Source organism: Plectropomus leopardus, chromosome 8 (genome assembly GCF_008729295.1).
Source record: "Plectropomus leopardus isolate mb chromosome 8, YSFRI_Pleo_2.0, whole genome shotgun sequence".
Classification (NCBI taxonomy): Eukaryota; Metazoa; Chordata; class Actinopteri; order Perciformes; family Serranidae; genus Plectropomus; species Plectropomus leopardus.
Genome location: NC_056470.1, coordinates 16,587,209 through 16,603,043, shown reverse-complemented (window position 1 = coordinate 16,603,043; position 15,835 = coordinate 16,587,209). Strand labels below are relative to the sequence as shown.

The following is a 15,835-nucleotide window of genomic DNA, read 5'->3' as shown; positions in this document are numbered from 1 at the left end:
TACATTTTAGAGGGAAATGTACCCTTTACTCCACTACATTTTGGCTATTTGACAGCCACTGTTACTTTGCAGATTCAGAGATCTCTTATGAGTACCAACAATACTGTGTACTTTTACACAGTCAGTTAACAGTCTGTACAGTAGTTAAAATTAGCTCCACCAAAAATGTATCAGTTTGAGCTGGAGCTAATTCTAACAACTTATCATGTTAATGTATCGGTATCAATGAGTCAATAATATATCCTAGGATATATAACAAACTAAAATATTGAGTAATTTTACCTCTGATACTTTAAAGGCCAAGTGTATATATAAAGGGGGATTTCAAGGTTTAGAAGTGACGATTGCAGATTGCAACCAGCTGAAACTTCACCCAGTTTGATTCCTTCAGTTGTCATTGTTAAGGAGGGTTTTATCGAGAGCTTATTATCCATCTCTTCCTCCCCAAAACAAGTGGGCCTAGTGATTTAAACCGGAAAAGACACGGAATAAAGAAGATTCACATTAAAATATCTGTGTTTTTCAGACACCGCTCACTGCGAAGGGGCCGTTAAATACAGTGGCCAGAACAAAAACACAAATCTAAAGTCAGCATTTGGTTTGTCCATTCTGGGCCGCTGTTGAAACACGCACGAGGACCCACTCCGAGTGCAGATATAAACGGCTCATTCTAAGGTAACAAACACACAACCACTCTTTATTTTCAGGTGATTATACACTAAAGACAACATATTTATTATATTATAATACATTACTGCCAATATTTACCCCTAAATCCAACACACTGGACCTTTAAGTAATTGTACTGAATAAGATCTGATTACTTCTGTCTCTACTGATTATGTGTAACACTTTGTGTTTTATTTGTGTATGATTTTCTGAAGTAATCCAAATGTAATTCTGAAATGACAAACAGGTTACTTTTATTTGCCTTCAGTCGGTGGCTTCCCCGACCAAATGTTTCCAGTGCCTTAACCAGGCCCTAGGGTATTCCCGGCCTATATATCCTGAAAAGCCTCCTCCAGATGGCCTGTGCTCTCTCCCCTCGTCCCGTGATGGAATGAAAAGATCAACTAATTAAACAAAGTCCCATATCCATGTGAAAGAAGCGTGAGAGTCCTTGGGGAGAAGAGCTGCATGCAAATCAATCCCAAGTGCTTTGCATTGTGTCCGACAAAACAACACATCTCTGCAAACCATAGAGCCTTTATTTTCAACAGCACACAGTGACACTCTAGAAACCAAAAACCATGACAGAAACAGATACACAAACTTGGGATTTCTATTCATATAAAAGAGTTCTGTTGAGAAAAGTCAGTAAAGATTTAAACTGATGCGGCTCTTCCACGAAACAAACAACAGGACAGTTTTGTGCTCCTTTATTCCAGGAGGAAGAATGAGAAGTTGAAAAACAGTTAAGTACAACAACAACCATAAAAAATAATAAAAACATCCGTCCTCTTTCCTTCAAAATAAAGAGCACTTCCACTCCATCATCAGAAACTTAACAGTGACAAAGTTTAAAGAGCTTCTAAATATGTGTTTGCTGGAATTCATGACTCCTTACACCAAGTCTGATATTTCAAAATATAATTTAAAATCAGCTAAGAGATGTGTATTGAGCTGCTGCCTGACGTCTTTTTTATGTAACTGAGCAGACAACATGAAGAAAGGGCCACTATGGTGAGATGCTGCACGGGCTGATGGGAGCCTCGCGGCCTCACTGCTCAGACATCTGTGTCCGCCTCAGGTTGTCCTTCACGCGGACAAACTCTGGGATCTTCTGCTGGTTCTCCTGCCGCCTGATCTCCTCCTGTTCATACTGTGAGAGACAAAGCACCAGTCAGTGTATCAGCTCTCCTAGGGGTAGTGTCTTCAAATGTCCAGTTTGTCCAGACCCAGGGCATCAAGCCTTGTGGTAACACTAACATCAACCCCTGTGTGTTTAAATTGATTTGAATTTTATTATTCCTTCATTAAATAATGGCAGTTGTTCGTATGTACCTCTTGCAGTTTCTGTTGCCTCTTGCGCAGCTCTGTCTCCAGATCTGAGGGCCGCTGACGGGCCATCTCCTCGCCCTTGTGCAGCTCCAGTCTGCGCTGCTCCAACACTCTCTTCAGCTCTGGTTTCTCCTCCAGCAGCAGGCCACTGCATGGTCACACAGAGTCACAGTTACACACATTATCCACACTGCTCTGCTGTGTTTCATGTTGACTGCATTAGGGTCAGAGAGTGAAAGGTGTTTCCTGTACCGTTTATGGCTGAGCAGCAGCTCCCGGTGCAGGTTCTGGTAACTCGGTAGCTCCACAGAGGAACCGTTCAGTCTCTTCGGCTGAGCGAGCTCGTCACCACTGCAGTCTGCTGTGGACTGACGGGACAGAATTGGGCGGCCAGCAGACGTCTCTGAGCACAAAAAAACTCACGTTATTGACTATTTGACTTGTAACTGAACAGGTTTGAACTCTTATTCTGATAGAATCTTGAAACTGATAAATAGAAAAATATTTGACACTACTGCCATCATGTATGTTAATGTGAGATCTCGGTCACAAAGTAGGCCTAATTAAATAGTAACAGTATGGACAATTTATCAAGTAAATACTATTAAAATAAATGATAAAATGTTTGATTGACAGATCAATCACTCTATCATTCAGATACATTGCTTAATTTATTAAAGAGATTAAATAGACAAGTGACACTTCTATAAATAAGATATTCTACTCATCGTATTATTAACTGCTCTTGTTTTGAGTTCAGAATATGTTTCCATTTCTGTTCAGCGTTGTGTATTACCTTTTTTGTGATGTCCATATCCTGGTTTCTGTTGGTCAAATGTGAAAGAATAAAATAAAAGAATAAACACTGTATTTTATTTAGCAAGTAAATTATTTCACAGCCACCTGCTGAATCAAACATGTTAACAGTGATGTATCAAAACACCTTGATTTTGATCTTCATTTGATTGGACAGAGAGTATAATTAGATACTGTAAGAGCAGGAAGGGACAGTGTCTGCTGTGCTGCTTAAGCAGGTGAGCTGTGTTTACTTGTAGCACGAAGGTGACGTAACAGCTCTGTCATTGACGAAGGTTTGGCCAGACAGTGATCGTCTTTGCAGAAACATAACCAAAGTTCCACCAGTAATTAAAAAGGGAAAATAAAGTAAATATCTGCACTCTTTTACATAACAACACCAGATGAAAACTCAACCTAACATCCTGCAACACGATAACTCAGATACCTCTGCCCCACCCACTGAAACCAGATATCCAGGAGGAAAAGGTCATATTGAGCAGGTGGTAGATGCTACAGTAGCTGCTCTGAGAAGCATATTTCTGCTATTAGACTGCCCTGCCGCTGACCATAAAATCCCTGAGCTCTGGTTCTGGGATTCTTGGAGCTCAGAACTGTCTTTGGGATTGTGCCTTTTACTGTTCCTGTCACAGACCTAAGCCTCCCAATCCTGTCCCTCCTCGGGCCCCTGCAGAGAGGTTGAGCCGACAAATAACCTGACGGGCGTCTGACCTGATGGAAGCCATTGTTCCAGTCAGAGCCTGCAGGGCTGGGATGGATTCCAGCAAAATCACTCCACCTAATCTCTTTCTCTCTAGAACAGACACTGAAATATCACCATTCATTGGAACATGAAAAACCACGTAAACAACACTATGTTTTTCATGTGACAATATTTTTTTCTGAATGTTTCTGAAGTAAGATGAATAATTTGTCAGTCAATGGAGCATTCAAGTAAACGTAAAAAGCAATGAGACACTCATTAGTATACATTATGTGTTTGATAGCTTTCGATATGTATAAAAAAAACTGATTTTTATTAGGATTTTAAGAGCACAACGACTCAAAGGAGTACCATGACATAAAAATCCTAGCAATTAGTACTTAAAAACATGACTGAAAATATTTATAAAGTGGTCCTTGATGGAAACAACACACAATACACAAAGACATTCAAATAATTACAAACAAAATATTTTATAAACCTACTTATCCCTTTGCAACTACACGCCCATTGTTCAAATTCTCTCCCTTAAAAGTGAACCATCAACCCCCTGAGCTTATCCTCCTTAACTTTAGTTTGAAAAAAGACCCTTTTTTCAGCTTTGTTTAATTTGCAGGGGCAGATTGTTCCACAAGGAGATCCCAGTAGAGAAAAATGAGCTGCTTGCTTCTTTACTATTAAGACAAATAACGACGCAAGACACAATGCTTGCTCTGGTGTTGGATGTATGTTGACTTCTAACCATGTCGATCTGATAGTTTATATATTCTAGGACTCCTTTGTGAACTCTATCAAACTAAACAAAGTCTTTACTTAATGTTCTGTAACGTTGGTGGGCATCTAATGAAATAATCTAATCATCCTAATGTCCAATGATAAGTGTATTATTTTTGTCCATAATCTTCATAAAATGAAGAGGGGTATAAAGTCTATTGAATTCAATGTAAACCATAACTGTAAACTCATTGAGGCTACACAGCCTGACAGGAGTGAACTAAACCTCTGACAGATGGTCACCAGGCCAGACGCTGACCTCTCACTCACTGGACAACAGTAAACGTGAAAGAAAACAACTCACTTTTTTTGCAGTTGACCCCTCCATGGCAGGATGGTGGAGGTCCACTGTTTCTGGCCAAAAACAGTGTTCCTGCTCTAGTCCATTGCTCAAAGAATCACACCTCCTCACATAGTCTGTCCATCACCTGTTTCTTTGCTGCATCCAAGTGCGACATATTGGTGTTGACAAAGGCTCCTCAGACTCGGTGTGCTGCCTCGCAGTAGTCAATAGTGGTAGTACACACTGAAATCTTATTACGCCATTCAAGATTACCTCACAACCCCCACAAGGCACTGGAGGATAGATTAGATAATTGCCGTAGACGCAAATGCAGCTTAAAGACAATCTAACAGGGTACTATTACCAGTCGACAACAACAAAAGCTACCAGGCGTGCCAACATACAGAATAAAGTTTTAAGCAGTCTGATTTTTCACTCACTCAATCATTCACTCACTCACTACTCTGAGACCTTTGCAGCAGACACTCCTGGTTTATCTGAGTGTGTGTTAGTACCACTACAGCCTGAAAAATAATGGCACAAGCTTTGATTGCACATTTGTTTGTTTCTTGACTTTAATTTAATGGGACAATAAAATAATGCAACAGATGGAATGTATATAGGATGCCCAGCTAAAGATAATTTGCAGGTTCTTTCACTGGTTAGGCCTTTAAGGGTTAAACCAACTAAACAAACAATTAGATTAAACAGATTGAGAGTGAAAACAACAGAGCAGACAAAGCAGACTGCACTGTTATAAACTGTGTGAAAAAGTCTATGTGTGCAAATGAAAGTTTTTCTATGTGCATTTACATGACCTGAAAATTTACACAAAAATCATTAAAAATGTCAGATTACTTGTGTGTACTTTCTGTCTTTTACCTGAATCTGTTCTTGGGAAATAAGCATATATTATAGATGTGTAGGCGGTACTATCACTGCAAAGGTGTTGAGACTTCATTATGTTTTTTTCCCAGCCATTTACAATTATGACTGTGATGCTGGAAACCATTGCATTTTACAAACAATTATTGAAAAAGCAACTTGCAGGCTGGTTGTTGTTTTTTTGTTTTGTTTTGTTTTTTTAATTAAACTTATACTAAGAGCAGCTTGAAGTTTATTTGTTTATTTATTTATTTTTACTAAACTTATACTTAAAGAGTGACACATTTTTTTCTAAATATATGTTTAATATTTCCTGAAAATTAAAAGTTGAATGCCGGATTTTTAATATTTACAAGACATAAGGGCAACGTTTCCAAAGAAATAGCTGCTGCTCCTAAAGACACTTTTCTTTGGACAAATGAATCCCTCCCATACCATATTTATTTGAATGTTTTTCATCTTATCATATGAAAGGACACAGCTAATTGTAGGCCAATTATTTTTTTTAAAAAAATATATCTTTGGTACAGTGTAAACAATAGGCTACCTTTAAATACTTAAAAATAGCCTATGATTTAATTATGTGATCTTGTTTTTTTTCATCACACTTACACATAATCAACTTTTTATCAGCCTACTTAATGTAGGTCTACTTACATTATTGATTGAACTAATATTTTGTCTTATTCTATCCTTCTTCTATTCTATGATTGTATTATTGATTGTTTATAACACGGTTAATTTCTTTTGTGATCATATAGACGTGTTTAACAGCAAAACTATAATCTCCTTAATCTAATGGAAGAAATACAAAAAAAAAGAAATAAAGTAAGGTATTTTCCATTGTTGGCCACATGAGGTCGACATCTGACACCCAGTTATTTCCGGTTATTTAATGCCCTCAATGTCCCATGATTCCATGCGGCTTTTTGCTATATAAAGTTAACCCGGATGTTCCTGTTTCACAGTATGAATGGCTTGTTTGTGAGGTGTGTATGCGTGAGTGTTTGGCGACTGTTTGGGTGTGTGAATGTACGGTGTTTGTGAGTGAAAGTGTGTATTTCTGTAAAAACCTACACAGTGATCTTATTTGATCTGGTCTGAGTTTGGCTCTGCTCCGATCAGAGGTGATAGGAAAAGCCTCGCGAGCCTCCATGGCGATGAGCAGCTGGCGAGATTTTAACCTGCAGGGCCTCCACGCTTCATGTTGTGGTCAGAGGTGATGAATTGATCAGATATACTAGTTCTGGTGAGTTTGGGTTCATCTCAAACTTCACAATGGACGATGAGTAAAGAAGCGATTCTGATCTAACCACAACCGAGAAGCAGCACGGAGACCTGGACGGTTATTGTTTTAAAGCGCGCGACGGTTACGAAAAGCCTGCGTGCTGCTCACGAGACGCTTCTGTTTACAGTCTAAAACAAGTTTTCGTCATAGTTTGATGAGCTTAACAAGAACCAGATTTGGTCACATGTTTACAGCCACTTGGGTGGAAATAGCTGCACATTTAGGCATGTAAACTAACAATAAGTATAGGATTGTATGACTGTATTACATTTGGTTCTTAATTGAAATCGTGATTTGCCAAAGCCATCCAAATATCTTAGAGTCAGTCCATTTCGGGGACAGATGAAAAATTGTGTTTTTGTTCTCTACAGAACTCATGATAATATTCAGCAGGCCTATACTAATTCCTGGGCTAAATCTCTCAAACACATCTTTTACAGCATATACGTGATGCAGACACCCCCCCCCCCCCCCCCCCCCCCCCCCCCCCCCCCCACAAACAGCCCTCAAAATAGCTTTCACAAAAGTCAACCAACATCTGCTGAGTTTATCTGTAATTTTTTGTTTTTCGTTTACTTTAATATATTTTTTGACACATGCGATTATATATGTCATTTTTTACAAGCGCCAATAGCAAACAAATTAGTTGAACGAAGAAGGTTGAAAAAGTTTGGTTTTTTTTCCACAAGATTTTGTTTTGTTTTTGTTTTTTTTTTTTAAAAAAAAAAAAATCTTAATCTAGAAACAAATTTTGGCCATTAGCCTACATCAAGTTGATACAAAACAATACAAATTGTCAACAGAGAAAATACTTTATTGGAAAAAAAATCCAAATAAATACAATAGCAATGAAAAAAATAAATTAAAGAAAAGTAGCACAAAAAGTCAGAGGTCTATTGAGGAAATAATACATGCATGCTATTGTTGTCTATACATGCAGGACTTGTTTGGTCTTGATACATTTCAGTGCTCTTTTGAAAATGAATGTCATTCATGAAGACAAGGAAAACTGGCATTAATAAATCTACATATGTGGATAAATCGTACAATAATCATGCTATTGTACATCACATTCCCCTTTTTATCCACCATTAGAACACCAAATTTAGTATCATTATGCTACAAAATAGGAGCTTGATGGTCCTTTTCCGTAATCCAATTTTGAAACGATTCCAAAAACTTCATTATTATACATAATTACTTGCAAAAAAAAAAAAAATGTTTATCCTCAAAGTCATAGAAAACACAGTTTTGCTTATCAAAGTTTCATCTTTGTCTTAGAAATTCATTACAAGGGTAAATATTGAATGTATTTCTTTAGCTTTTAGTGTAATTTAATTAGGTATCTGGTCTTGATTCTAAACGTGATTCCTTTAGTGTAATCTTTTAATACATTTTTTCAATGATATCGTGAAAAATCATGGATATTTTATCAATCAGGATTTACACGATATCTCGCGATATTTAACATAAGCGTTGGTGACGTCAGGCTTTGTGTATATACATGTGACCTCTTTTGTCCAACCGGCTTGCCGTAACGAACAAGAGGCGCGCGCGAGGGTGAAGGACCCAGCGTGTAGTTTTCTGTCTTAAGTGTCTTTTTGTTCGCCATGGCTTCGTCCAGCAAAAGACGGAGAACCAGTCATGTCAACAGCGAGTCACAGACTAGTAGCAGCATGTCGGACATGTTCACAGACAGTCAGCCCGATGGAAACGGAGAAGAGCGTCGTTTTGTGGAGGGATCTATACTCCGTCTGACCATGAAAAACTTCCTGTAAGTTCCTGCTGCTCGACTGTCGACCAACTGCACAGAAAACTAACGTTAAAAACCGAAACTCAGCTGCCGCCAGCCTGAAACGATAACAGACACCCTGATGATAGCTGGACGGCTAAGCTAGCAGACTTAGCTTGTATATTAGCTTCACCTGACACCGACTCAGGACGCTCTGACCTGAGTACACTAGATGTAAACATAACCAAGACGTGTATCAACCGAGTTAACGCGCTAGAAAGAAGGGGTGTGTCAGCTGTGTCACGACTGTCATCTTAAACCGATTCATTCACACTGTAGGTCACAAAGACTAATATATGTTTCTAACTTCCATTTAAAAATGAGGACTACAAATCCAAATTAGGTTTTAAGCATAAGCCCAAATCACATCTCAAGTCAACTCTCCACAATGTCTACTGTTGTTACAAGGGGTCGATCAATTTAGATTTTTCAGAACCAATACCGATTATTGATACTTAATGACACTGATAACTAATATGAGAACCGATGTGCATTTACAATAAAATGAAAATATGTCTGTCAAAATTTAGAATTTGGAATATAACAAACTCCATCACAAAACTTTGATCAAATGTTCAAACGAAAAAAAATCAAATCAAACGGAAACTTTCAACATCATATAAAGCAAGTTCCCTGTAACTTTTTTTTTTTTTAACAAAATCATTGAAAATTAAAATAAAACACTAATTAAAAATATAGCTCTGTGAGGTTTTACAAATTAAAAGTTCCTCCCATGCTGACACTCTCTTGCATGAATTGCACACTGCCTTCCCTGGTGTTGATGGAGTGTGATATCACACTTTTTCAATAATTAATTTTATAGGCTATCGTTAAAATAAAAATGCAGTTACAGATTTTTTTATTTAACCTTTTATATAGGATTTATAAGGAGACAAAATATAATTCACAAGCACTAAAAAAAGCATTAAAAGGGAATTCTCCAGGCTCATTTTTAAAACCAGGCAGGCTAAGGACAGCAACCTTCTATAGAATCTGCTTCTAACTCTTTCATTTCAGATTTAAAGACATTCAGCAACACCAGCTCCTTAAAATTCAAAGTAATGATCACAATAATCAGCAAAATGCCAAGTATCTGCCTCGATAATCAGCCAGGCTGATAATCTGCCCCCCAAATAGACCCACCAATCACAACACAAAGGAGGGACGCCGCACAAATATCAAAAAAGCTTTGATACTTTGTTAAAGAAATTGTTACTCTAAAAGTAAACAGTACAATAGCAATTATAAAGTACCAACAAAATTTAAGTGCCAACAAATCAAAATGAATAAGACTTGTGAACTTTTTAACAGTTGTATATTGTCATTATTGTCATTTTTCAAACTAGTCGGGCTAGACACTACTCAGAATCACAATCGGAAATACTTTATTGATCCCTGGGGGGAAATTGTGGTTCGTTGCAGTCGCTCTGGTGCTAGCGTAGAGAATTATCGCAAGTAGAAATAAGCACAAGCACAAATATATAATAATAGACATGTAAAAATAGAAATACAGTAAGCGTAAAGAATTAGCGCAGTATACAAATATTTAAATATTTACAAATAAATCATGCATACTATGATGATTATTTGAGTGTGTAAAAATATAATTGTTTTAAAGAGTTAATATGTTTTTTAATAAAAGAAATCAGTACTTGGGGTCCATGTATTGATACAATATTGACGCATAAAATATCACAATACTTTGCTGTATCGATTCCCTCCACAATCCCTCGTATTTACTGTATGAAATGGCTCTCCTGCTCTCTGATGATTACTGTTTTAATTCATAAAAGTTTATCATGTTTATAATATTTTCTGATGTTATTGGAGGTGGCCTTGATTTCAGGCAACGTGGTCCTCTTCTGCTATAAAACCCTGCAGGGAAACCTTAAATATCTACCTTGTGCTCTGACAGGACCTATGACTACTCCGTGTTGTATCCTGGACCTAATCTGAACATGATTGTTGGAGCCAATGGGACTGGCAAGTCGAGCATCGTGTGCGCCATCTGTCTGGGTCTGGCTGGCAAGACTGCTATCCTGGGCAGAGGTGATAAGGTAAACACAACCACTGGTAAATGAACTTTAAACTTTATCAGACTTTGATTCCTCTCCAAAAGACCAGTGAGTAAATAAAATGCACGATTATGGTTAATAGATTGTAGGTTTTCAGCTGATAGTAACAGCATGAAGTAGGTGTTAAGCACTTTTATTTGAGTGTCTTTCACTGTCCTCTAACATTGCATTTAATGGTGTCTGAGATATCTGAACTAGTGCCTGTAAGTCAAATTATAATATAGTTATTTTTAGCTTAAAAAGAAATACATTGCAGTTAGGATGATAATTACTGATTTTCTTTTCCTCTATAGGTTGGCCTCTATGTCAAACGTGGATGCAATAAAGGACTCATTGAAATTGAACTGTAAGTTATGTGACAGTTACCTTACTAATGCAAGACATTATTATTGTTATTATTATTATTATTTTGTAACCTGGGGGGTATTTGGATTGTAAATAAACCTGGAATAGTTATTTATTTATTTATTTAATTTGTTGGTAAATAAACTGGGGATAGTTGTTTGTACACTAGTTGTAAATAAATTTGTTGAAATAATATATGAGTTAAAAGAAAAAAAGCAAGAGAGGGTTAGGGATATATAAGTTTTACTTCTACCTACTCGTTTTGGGACACTGCACTTTTGTTTTGTTTGTTTATGATGTGTTTTAATTTTTTTTTCGAAATAAAGTCACTCATTCATTTACTAACGTGACTCAGCGTTTTAGAAAGACAGATAATTCAGCCTGAAGTGAATCTACTGTTTTGCCAGCTAGTTTTACAGTTATTCAATAACTGATGAATAATTCTATTTAAATATTGCCTAGATTTATTTGATGCAGAATCAAAGTCTTGTTGTTATTTCAGGTACAAGGTTGGTGGTAATGTGGTGATTAACAGAGAGATCCACGTGGAGAACAATCAGTCGCTGTGGATGCTGAACGGAAAACACTGCAACCAGAAAGCAGTGGAAGAAGAGGTCAAGGCTCTGCGTATCCAAGTCAGCAACCTTTGCCAGTTTCTGCCTCAGGTATGCTGCTAAAATTTTCCATGGAGGTCAGGCTGTTTAATTAGCGCTGTCACATTGGAGCATATTTGCATATTTTCAGTCGTTTGTGAAATTGCTTCAATGCATACTTATAGAAATATTTCTTTAAGTTGGCTGATCACTTTTCTATTTCTCAAATGTATCTTTCAATATTTAATGTTTCAAGCTATCGACTTAGATAATGAATACATTTTTTATTTTATTTATGCAAATCCTTACTTAAATAATAATAACTTGCCTTAAATGTTACCCCCAGTAACATATTTCCCACTGGACATGTTTACATGAACACTAACATTCGACCTTTGTTCTGAGTGTGACAATATTCAGAATTTTATGCGGGTCATGTAAACAGCATATTCCGTTTAGATATTCCTAATCAGGCCGAATCAAGCATTTTCCACTTAAGACGTGTGATATGGCATTATTAGTTGTTTTAATAGCATTATTTGTTTGAAATATGCATCTCGCCTGGGGTTTTTACCACAGTTAGTGTCACAAGGCCACTTTTCTGTTTACCGTTGCTCCTGTTGCAGAAAAGCCCACATTTCAGCTTAGAAGCAGAAACACACCTTCTTTTAAACTTTATGAAAGACTTAGATATCAACAGGTTATCAGATATGTGCAAATGTCACAACGCCAACCTTTTAAAGAAGGTGTTTGAAGGTATGAAAGAGGAAGGCTGTGTTTGAATGCTCCGCCAAGTCCGCCCATCGTAGAAAATGTTGAGAAACAAAATGACAAGCGGCTCCAGCTGTTTCGCTGTTCTGTATTTTTAGGTGATGAAAGATGTGAGGGCACGTTAATCCGAGTATGAAAGGCAACATGTAAACAGGGTGCTAGGAGAATAAGGATTATTTTATTCATGTCAAGGTGCTCACAGTTTTCCTCCTTCATGTTGATGTGGTTGGTTTGTCTTTGCAGGAAAAAGTGGGAGAGTTTGCCAAAATGTCCAAAGTTGAGTTGCTGGAGGCAACTGAGAAGTCAGTTGGACCACCGGAGATGTATGCGTACCACTGTGAGCTCAAAAACTTCCGCAACAGAGAACGAGAACTGGAGGTAAACATTTTTTATGCAAAGAAATCTAGAATTTTCTTTTTTTAGTCTTTTTCAATGAACATTAAAGTAGATTCCCCTTTCACTCGGACAATTTTAACAAAACAAATCACAGTTGCACCATGTATTATGTAGAAGATGTAAAGGCTGCATTGCAGACCTAAGGATGTTTTTTGGACGTTTTTGCTTTTAATTGATAGGACAGCACCAGTGTGAAAGGGGGAGACAGAGAGAAAGGGAAACAGCCTCTATACATGGGGCGCCCGCTCTATCCACTGAGCCACCAGCACCCCAGACCTCAGGCTCTTCTAAGTTTTTAAGTATTTCTGGCGGTTTGTTGCGTTTTAGAACGTTGTAAAGGAGAAGGCCAGTTTCCTGGAGAAAGCCAAGCAGAGGAACGAAAGGAACAAACATGATGTGAACCGCTACTACGAAAAGAAGAGGCATCTGGACGTGATTGAGTTGCTCGAGAAGAAGAAGCCATGGGTGGTGAGTGGTGGAAATAACACACTGTGTATGAGGGAGAGAGTGACATAAACAATTCTTTTGACTGCTTTGACTTTTTTCCTCTGATGCTAGGAGTACGAGACCACCCGTAAGGAGCAGGAGGCTGTGAAGAAGGAGCGAGATGAAGCCAAAAAGCAGCTGTTTGCGCTGAAGCAGACCCAGGCTCCCATGCTGAAGAAGATCCAGCTGATTGACAATCAGATGAAGCCCACTGATGCACAAATAAAGGCTAAGGTGAAAACACAGTTGGTGTTACTCTCTGATTAGTTTACAGTATGACACTTTGGTATAAAAAAAGAAATGCGGTAAATGATTTGTTATTTTTTTTGTAGATTACATCTGTATGTGTATTTGTGCTGAGAGGTTTAGCCATTAGCGCTCACTGATAGTTTTGAATGGTTTTATGGAAAAAAGCCTCTTTGGGCATCCATGAGGATTTCACATTAATTGCGATTACATAATATATGTATTAGAGCATTTTACTGCCCACAGAAATGCACAACAGAATGATAAGACTTTTTTTAGTGGCACACTGGAGAATACCACAAACCATTTACACTGCAGTGGAGGTTTGATTCTCAAATCCATCTTCACTGAATGTGATGTAGGAGTAATCAAAATTAATTATAAACCTTTTGAAAGTAGGTTTAATGTCCTCATAAAAATGAGATTGCTAGAATTTTTGAGCATGTTTTTCTGCAGTACAATAAATACAGGAATGTAATGTTTATAACACAATCATGATCATTGCGATCACGTTCTTTTTCAGACTGCACTCATCAAAGAAGCCTCTCTGAAGTGCAAACAGAAACAAGACCAGTTGGATCGAAAAAACAAAGAGGTGAGACTCAGAAAGAGGAAGAAAACTTACAGTACTCGAAGATGATAGCAAGAAATGTTATTGTCAATAAGATTGTTTATATAAATAAATAAAATACATTATCTTATTGGTTAATGTCCTAGCTGATTTTAGTTTCTTTAACAAAAATCCATTCCTAACTTTGCATTAAGTAAGAGGAGATGAAAACAGAAATTGCTATTTGAATAATCAGTTTTTTAAATATTTATGATACAATTCTACTTCATGTAATCTATCTTACTGACTGTTCTTGTTCAGTGTGCCTTTAGCACAGAATAAAGTAGACTTTATCTGCAGCTGTCTCTTCTCTATAATAAATGATCTTGTTCCCTGATCTTCTCCTCAGATTGAAGATATCAAACAAATGCTGAAGCTGAAGCAGACGGAAGAAGAAGACCACCAGAAGCGAATCAGCAACACCAGACGGACCATTGATGATTTGGAAGCAGAGCTCGCCAAAGTTGGTGACCAACCTGATATGACACCGCGGATCAATGCTGTCAATGTTGAACTCAGGAACATCCGGGAAGAGAGAGCAAAAATCGAAGGAGAGAAGGCCGACCTGCGCAGGGAGAAGGACAACCTCCTTGCTGAGTACAAAAGTGAGTTTCCTACAAGTTATGAAGTTTACAAAAACAAAGATCTAATTATTTAAAGTGGAAACAGAGAACTTTTCCCCTCATATTGTTTGTGAGTGGTATTATTGTTGGCGCCACTGTCACAAAGACAACCGGATCTCTCTCTGTTTTCCTGAGAGCCGAGCAGCAGCCACAGATTCCTCAGTTACTTTGGCTGTTTCACTGTTTGTCATTTCCACAAGTGGGGATAGAAAGGGAAAAGAACTTACATTGATACTCTTTGGTTAATGGGGATAGCTTCTGACAGCTACTGGGAACAAACAATAGTGCTGTCCTCTTCCTGTTGTAGTTGCGCAATTGTTGAAGCGCTTCCATCGTGCTGTAAATAAAGCCTTCATTTTCCCGGCAGATCGGAGCCATTGGCTGACAGAATTGCAATAAGCTGTATGCCTCATTGTGTGAAAGCGACAGGGATCAGTGTGGGGCAACGTCAGGCTTGACTTTAACATTGCTTTCCTAACTTTGGAAAACAAAATGTAACAAATAAATACAATTGCTCGCTTAGCTATGCGGTCTACCGGCACGCTGCTGATGCACGATATAGTGCATGCAAGAGTAAACGCAGAACTCGGCTGAATAGATCTGGCCCATAGTCACTGATATCCAATTCAGCTATTTGAGTCAGTATCAGCCCGATACCCAGTATCAGGGTGGGATCAGTGCATCCCTAATTCTAAAGACCATATAGACCATAAAGACCATATAATGTGGCTCATGTGGCTGATGTTCATTTGTTTCAATTGCCAGTGTTGGAGAGAAAGCTCAGGGACATGAACAACATGATGAATGCCAAAGAGGAGAAGCTGCGAGGACGCTACAGGGACACACACACTGCCCTCCAGTGGCTCAGAGAGAACAGACAACTCTTTAATGGGAATGTACACGAGCCCATGATGCTGGTGGTGAGTCCCCCTGAACCATGAGGGTATTTTAACCCCACCCTGTTTAGTATTTGTAAGCAGGCTATAAAATGTAATTAAGTGTTTAAAGGCTGCGATGTATTCTGTGCTGTTGATAAACTCTGTACATTAATAAACACATAGAAATATCATTATATCTGCATACAGCTACAGTATAGTGTGTTATAAACCATTCACTAAATGATTACAAAGTGCTCATAAATGCTAAAT

The 15,835-nt window shown here is 37.9% G+C and overlaps 2 protein-coding genes and 1 non-coding gene across 4 annotated transcripts in view; 2 read left to right on the top strand and 1 right to left on the bottom strand.

Moving 5' to 3' along the window:
* Positions 1–1,711: 1,711 nt before the first annotated feature.
* On the bottom strand, positions 1,712–4,662 carry zgc:195245 (uncharacterized protein LOC565483 homolog). The gene is made up of 5 exons (XM_042492192.1): positions 4,599–4,662; positions 2,798–2,825; positions 2,254–2,404; positions 2,005–2,149; positions 1,712–1,822 (listed from the first exon to the last, which is right to left on the bottom strand). Exons 1-5 carry the CDS (start codon positions 4,620–4,622, stop codon positions 1,721–1,723), a joined length of 450 nt encoding a protein of 149 aa, XP_042348126.1. The 5' UTR covers positions 4,623–4,662; the 3' UTR covers positions 1,712–1,720.
* Positions 4,663–6,375: 1,713 nt separating this feature from the next.
* Positions 6,376–6,774, top strand: LOC121947603. The gene has a single exon (XR_006106093.1).
* Positions 6,775–8,304: 1,530 nt separating this feature from the next.
* The window catches only part of smc5 (structural maintenance of chromosomes 5), a 14,531-nt gene continuing 7,000 nt past the window's right edge, over positions 8,305–15,835 (top strand). For both annotated transcript variants that reach the window (XM_042491214.1, XM_042491213.1), the window contains exons 1-10: positions 8,305–8,524; positions 10,458–10,599; positions 10,911–10,963; positions 11,465–11,627; positions 12,570–12,704; positions 13,050–13,190; positions 13,281–13,442; positions 13,978–14,049; positions 14,414–14,669; positions 15,453–15,607. In XM_042491214.1, the coding sequence (XP_042347148.1) occupies positions 8,361–8,524; positions 10,458–10,599; positions 10,911–10,963; positions 11,465–11,627; positions 12,570–12,704; positions 13,050–13,190; positions 13,281–13,442; positions 13,978–14,049; positions 14,414–14,669; positions 15,453–15,607 (1,443 nt within the window). In that variant the 5' untranslated portion in view covers positions 8,305–8,360. The remainder of the gene's footprint in view (positions 8,525–10,457; positions 10,600–10,910; positions 10,964–11,464; positions 11,628–12,569; positions 12,705–13,049; positions 13,191–13,280; positions 13,443–13,977; positions 14,050–14,413; positions 14,670–15,452; positions 15,608–15,835) is intronic.

Bases quoted from the DNA above. Each gene is read 5' to 3' on its own strand.
- zgc:195245 (XM_042492192.1), bottom strand. From the start codon at position 4,622: ATGGAGGGGTCAACTGCAAAAAAA. The intron at 2,150-2,253 runs GTACAGGAAACA...GTGACCATGCAG, and splicing joins CTGCTGCTCAGCCATAAACG to TGGCCTGCTGCTGGAGGAGA. The intron at 1,823-2,004 runs GTACATACGAAC...TGTCTCTCACAG, and splicing joins GGCAACAGAAACTGCAAGAG to TATGAACAGGAGGAGATCAG.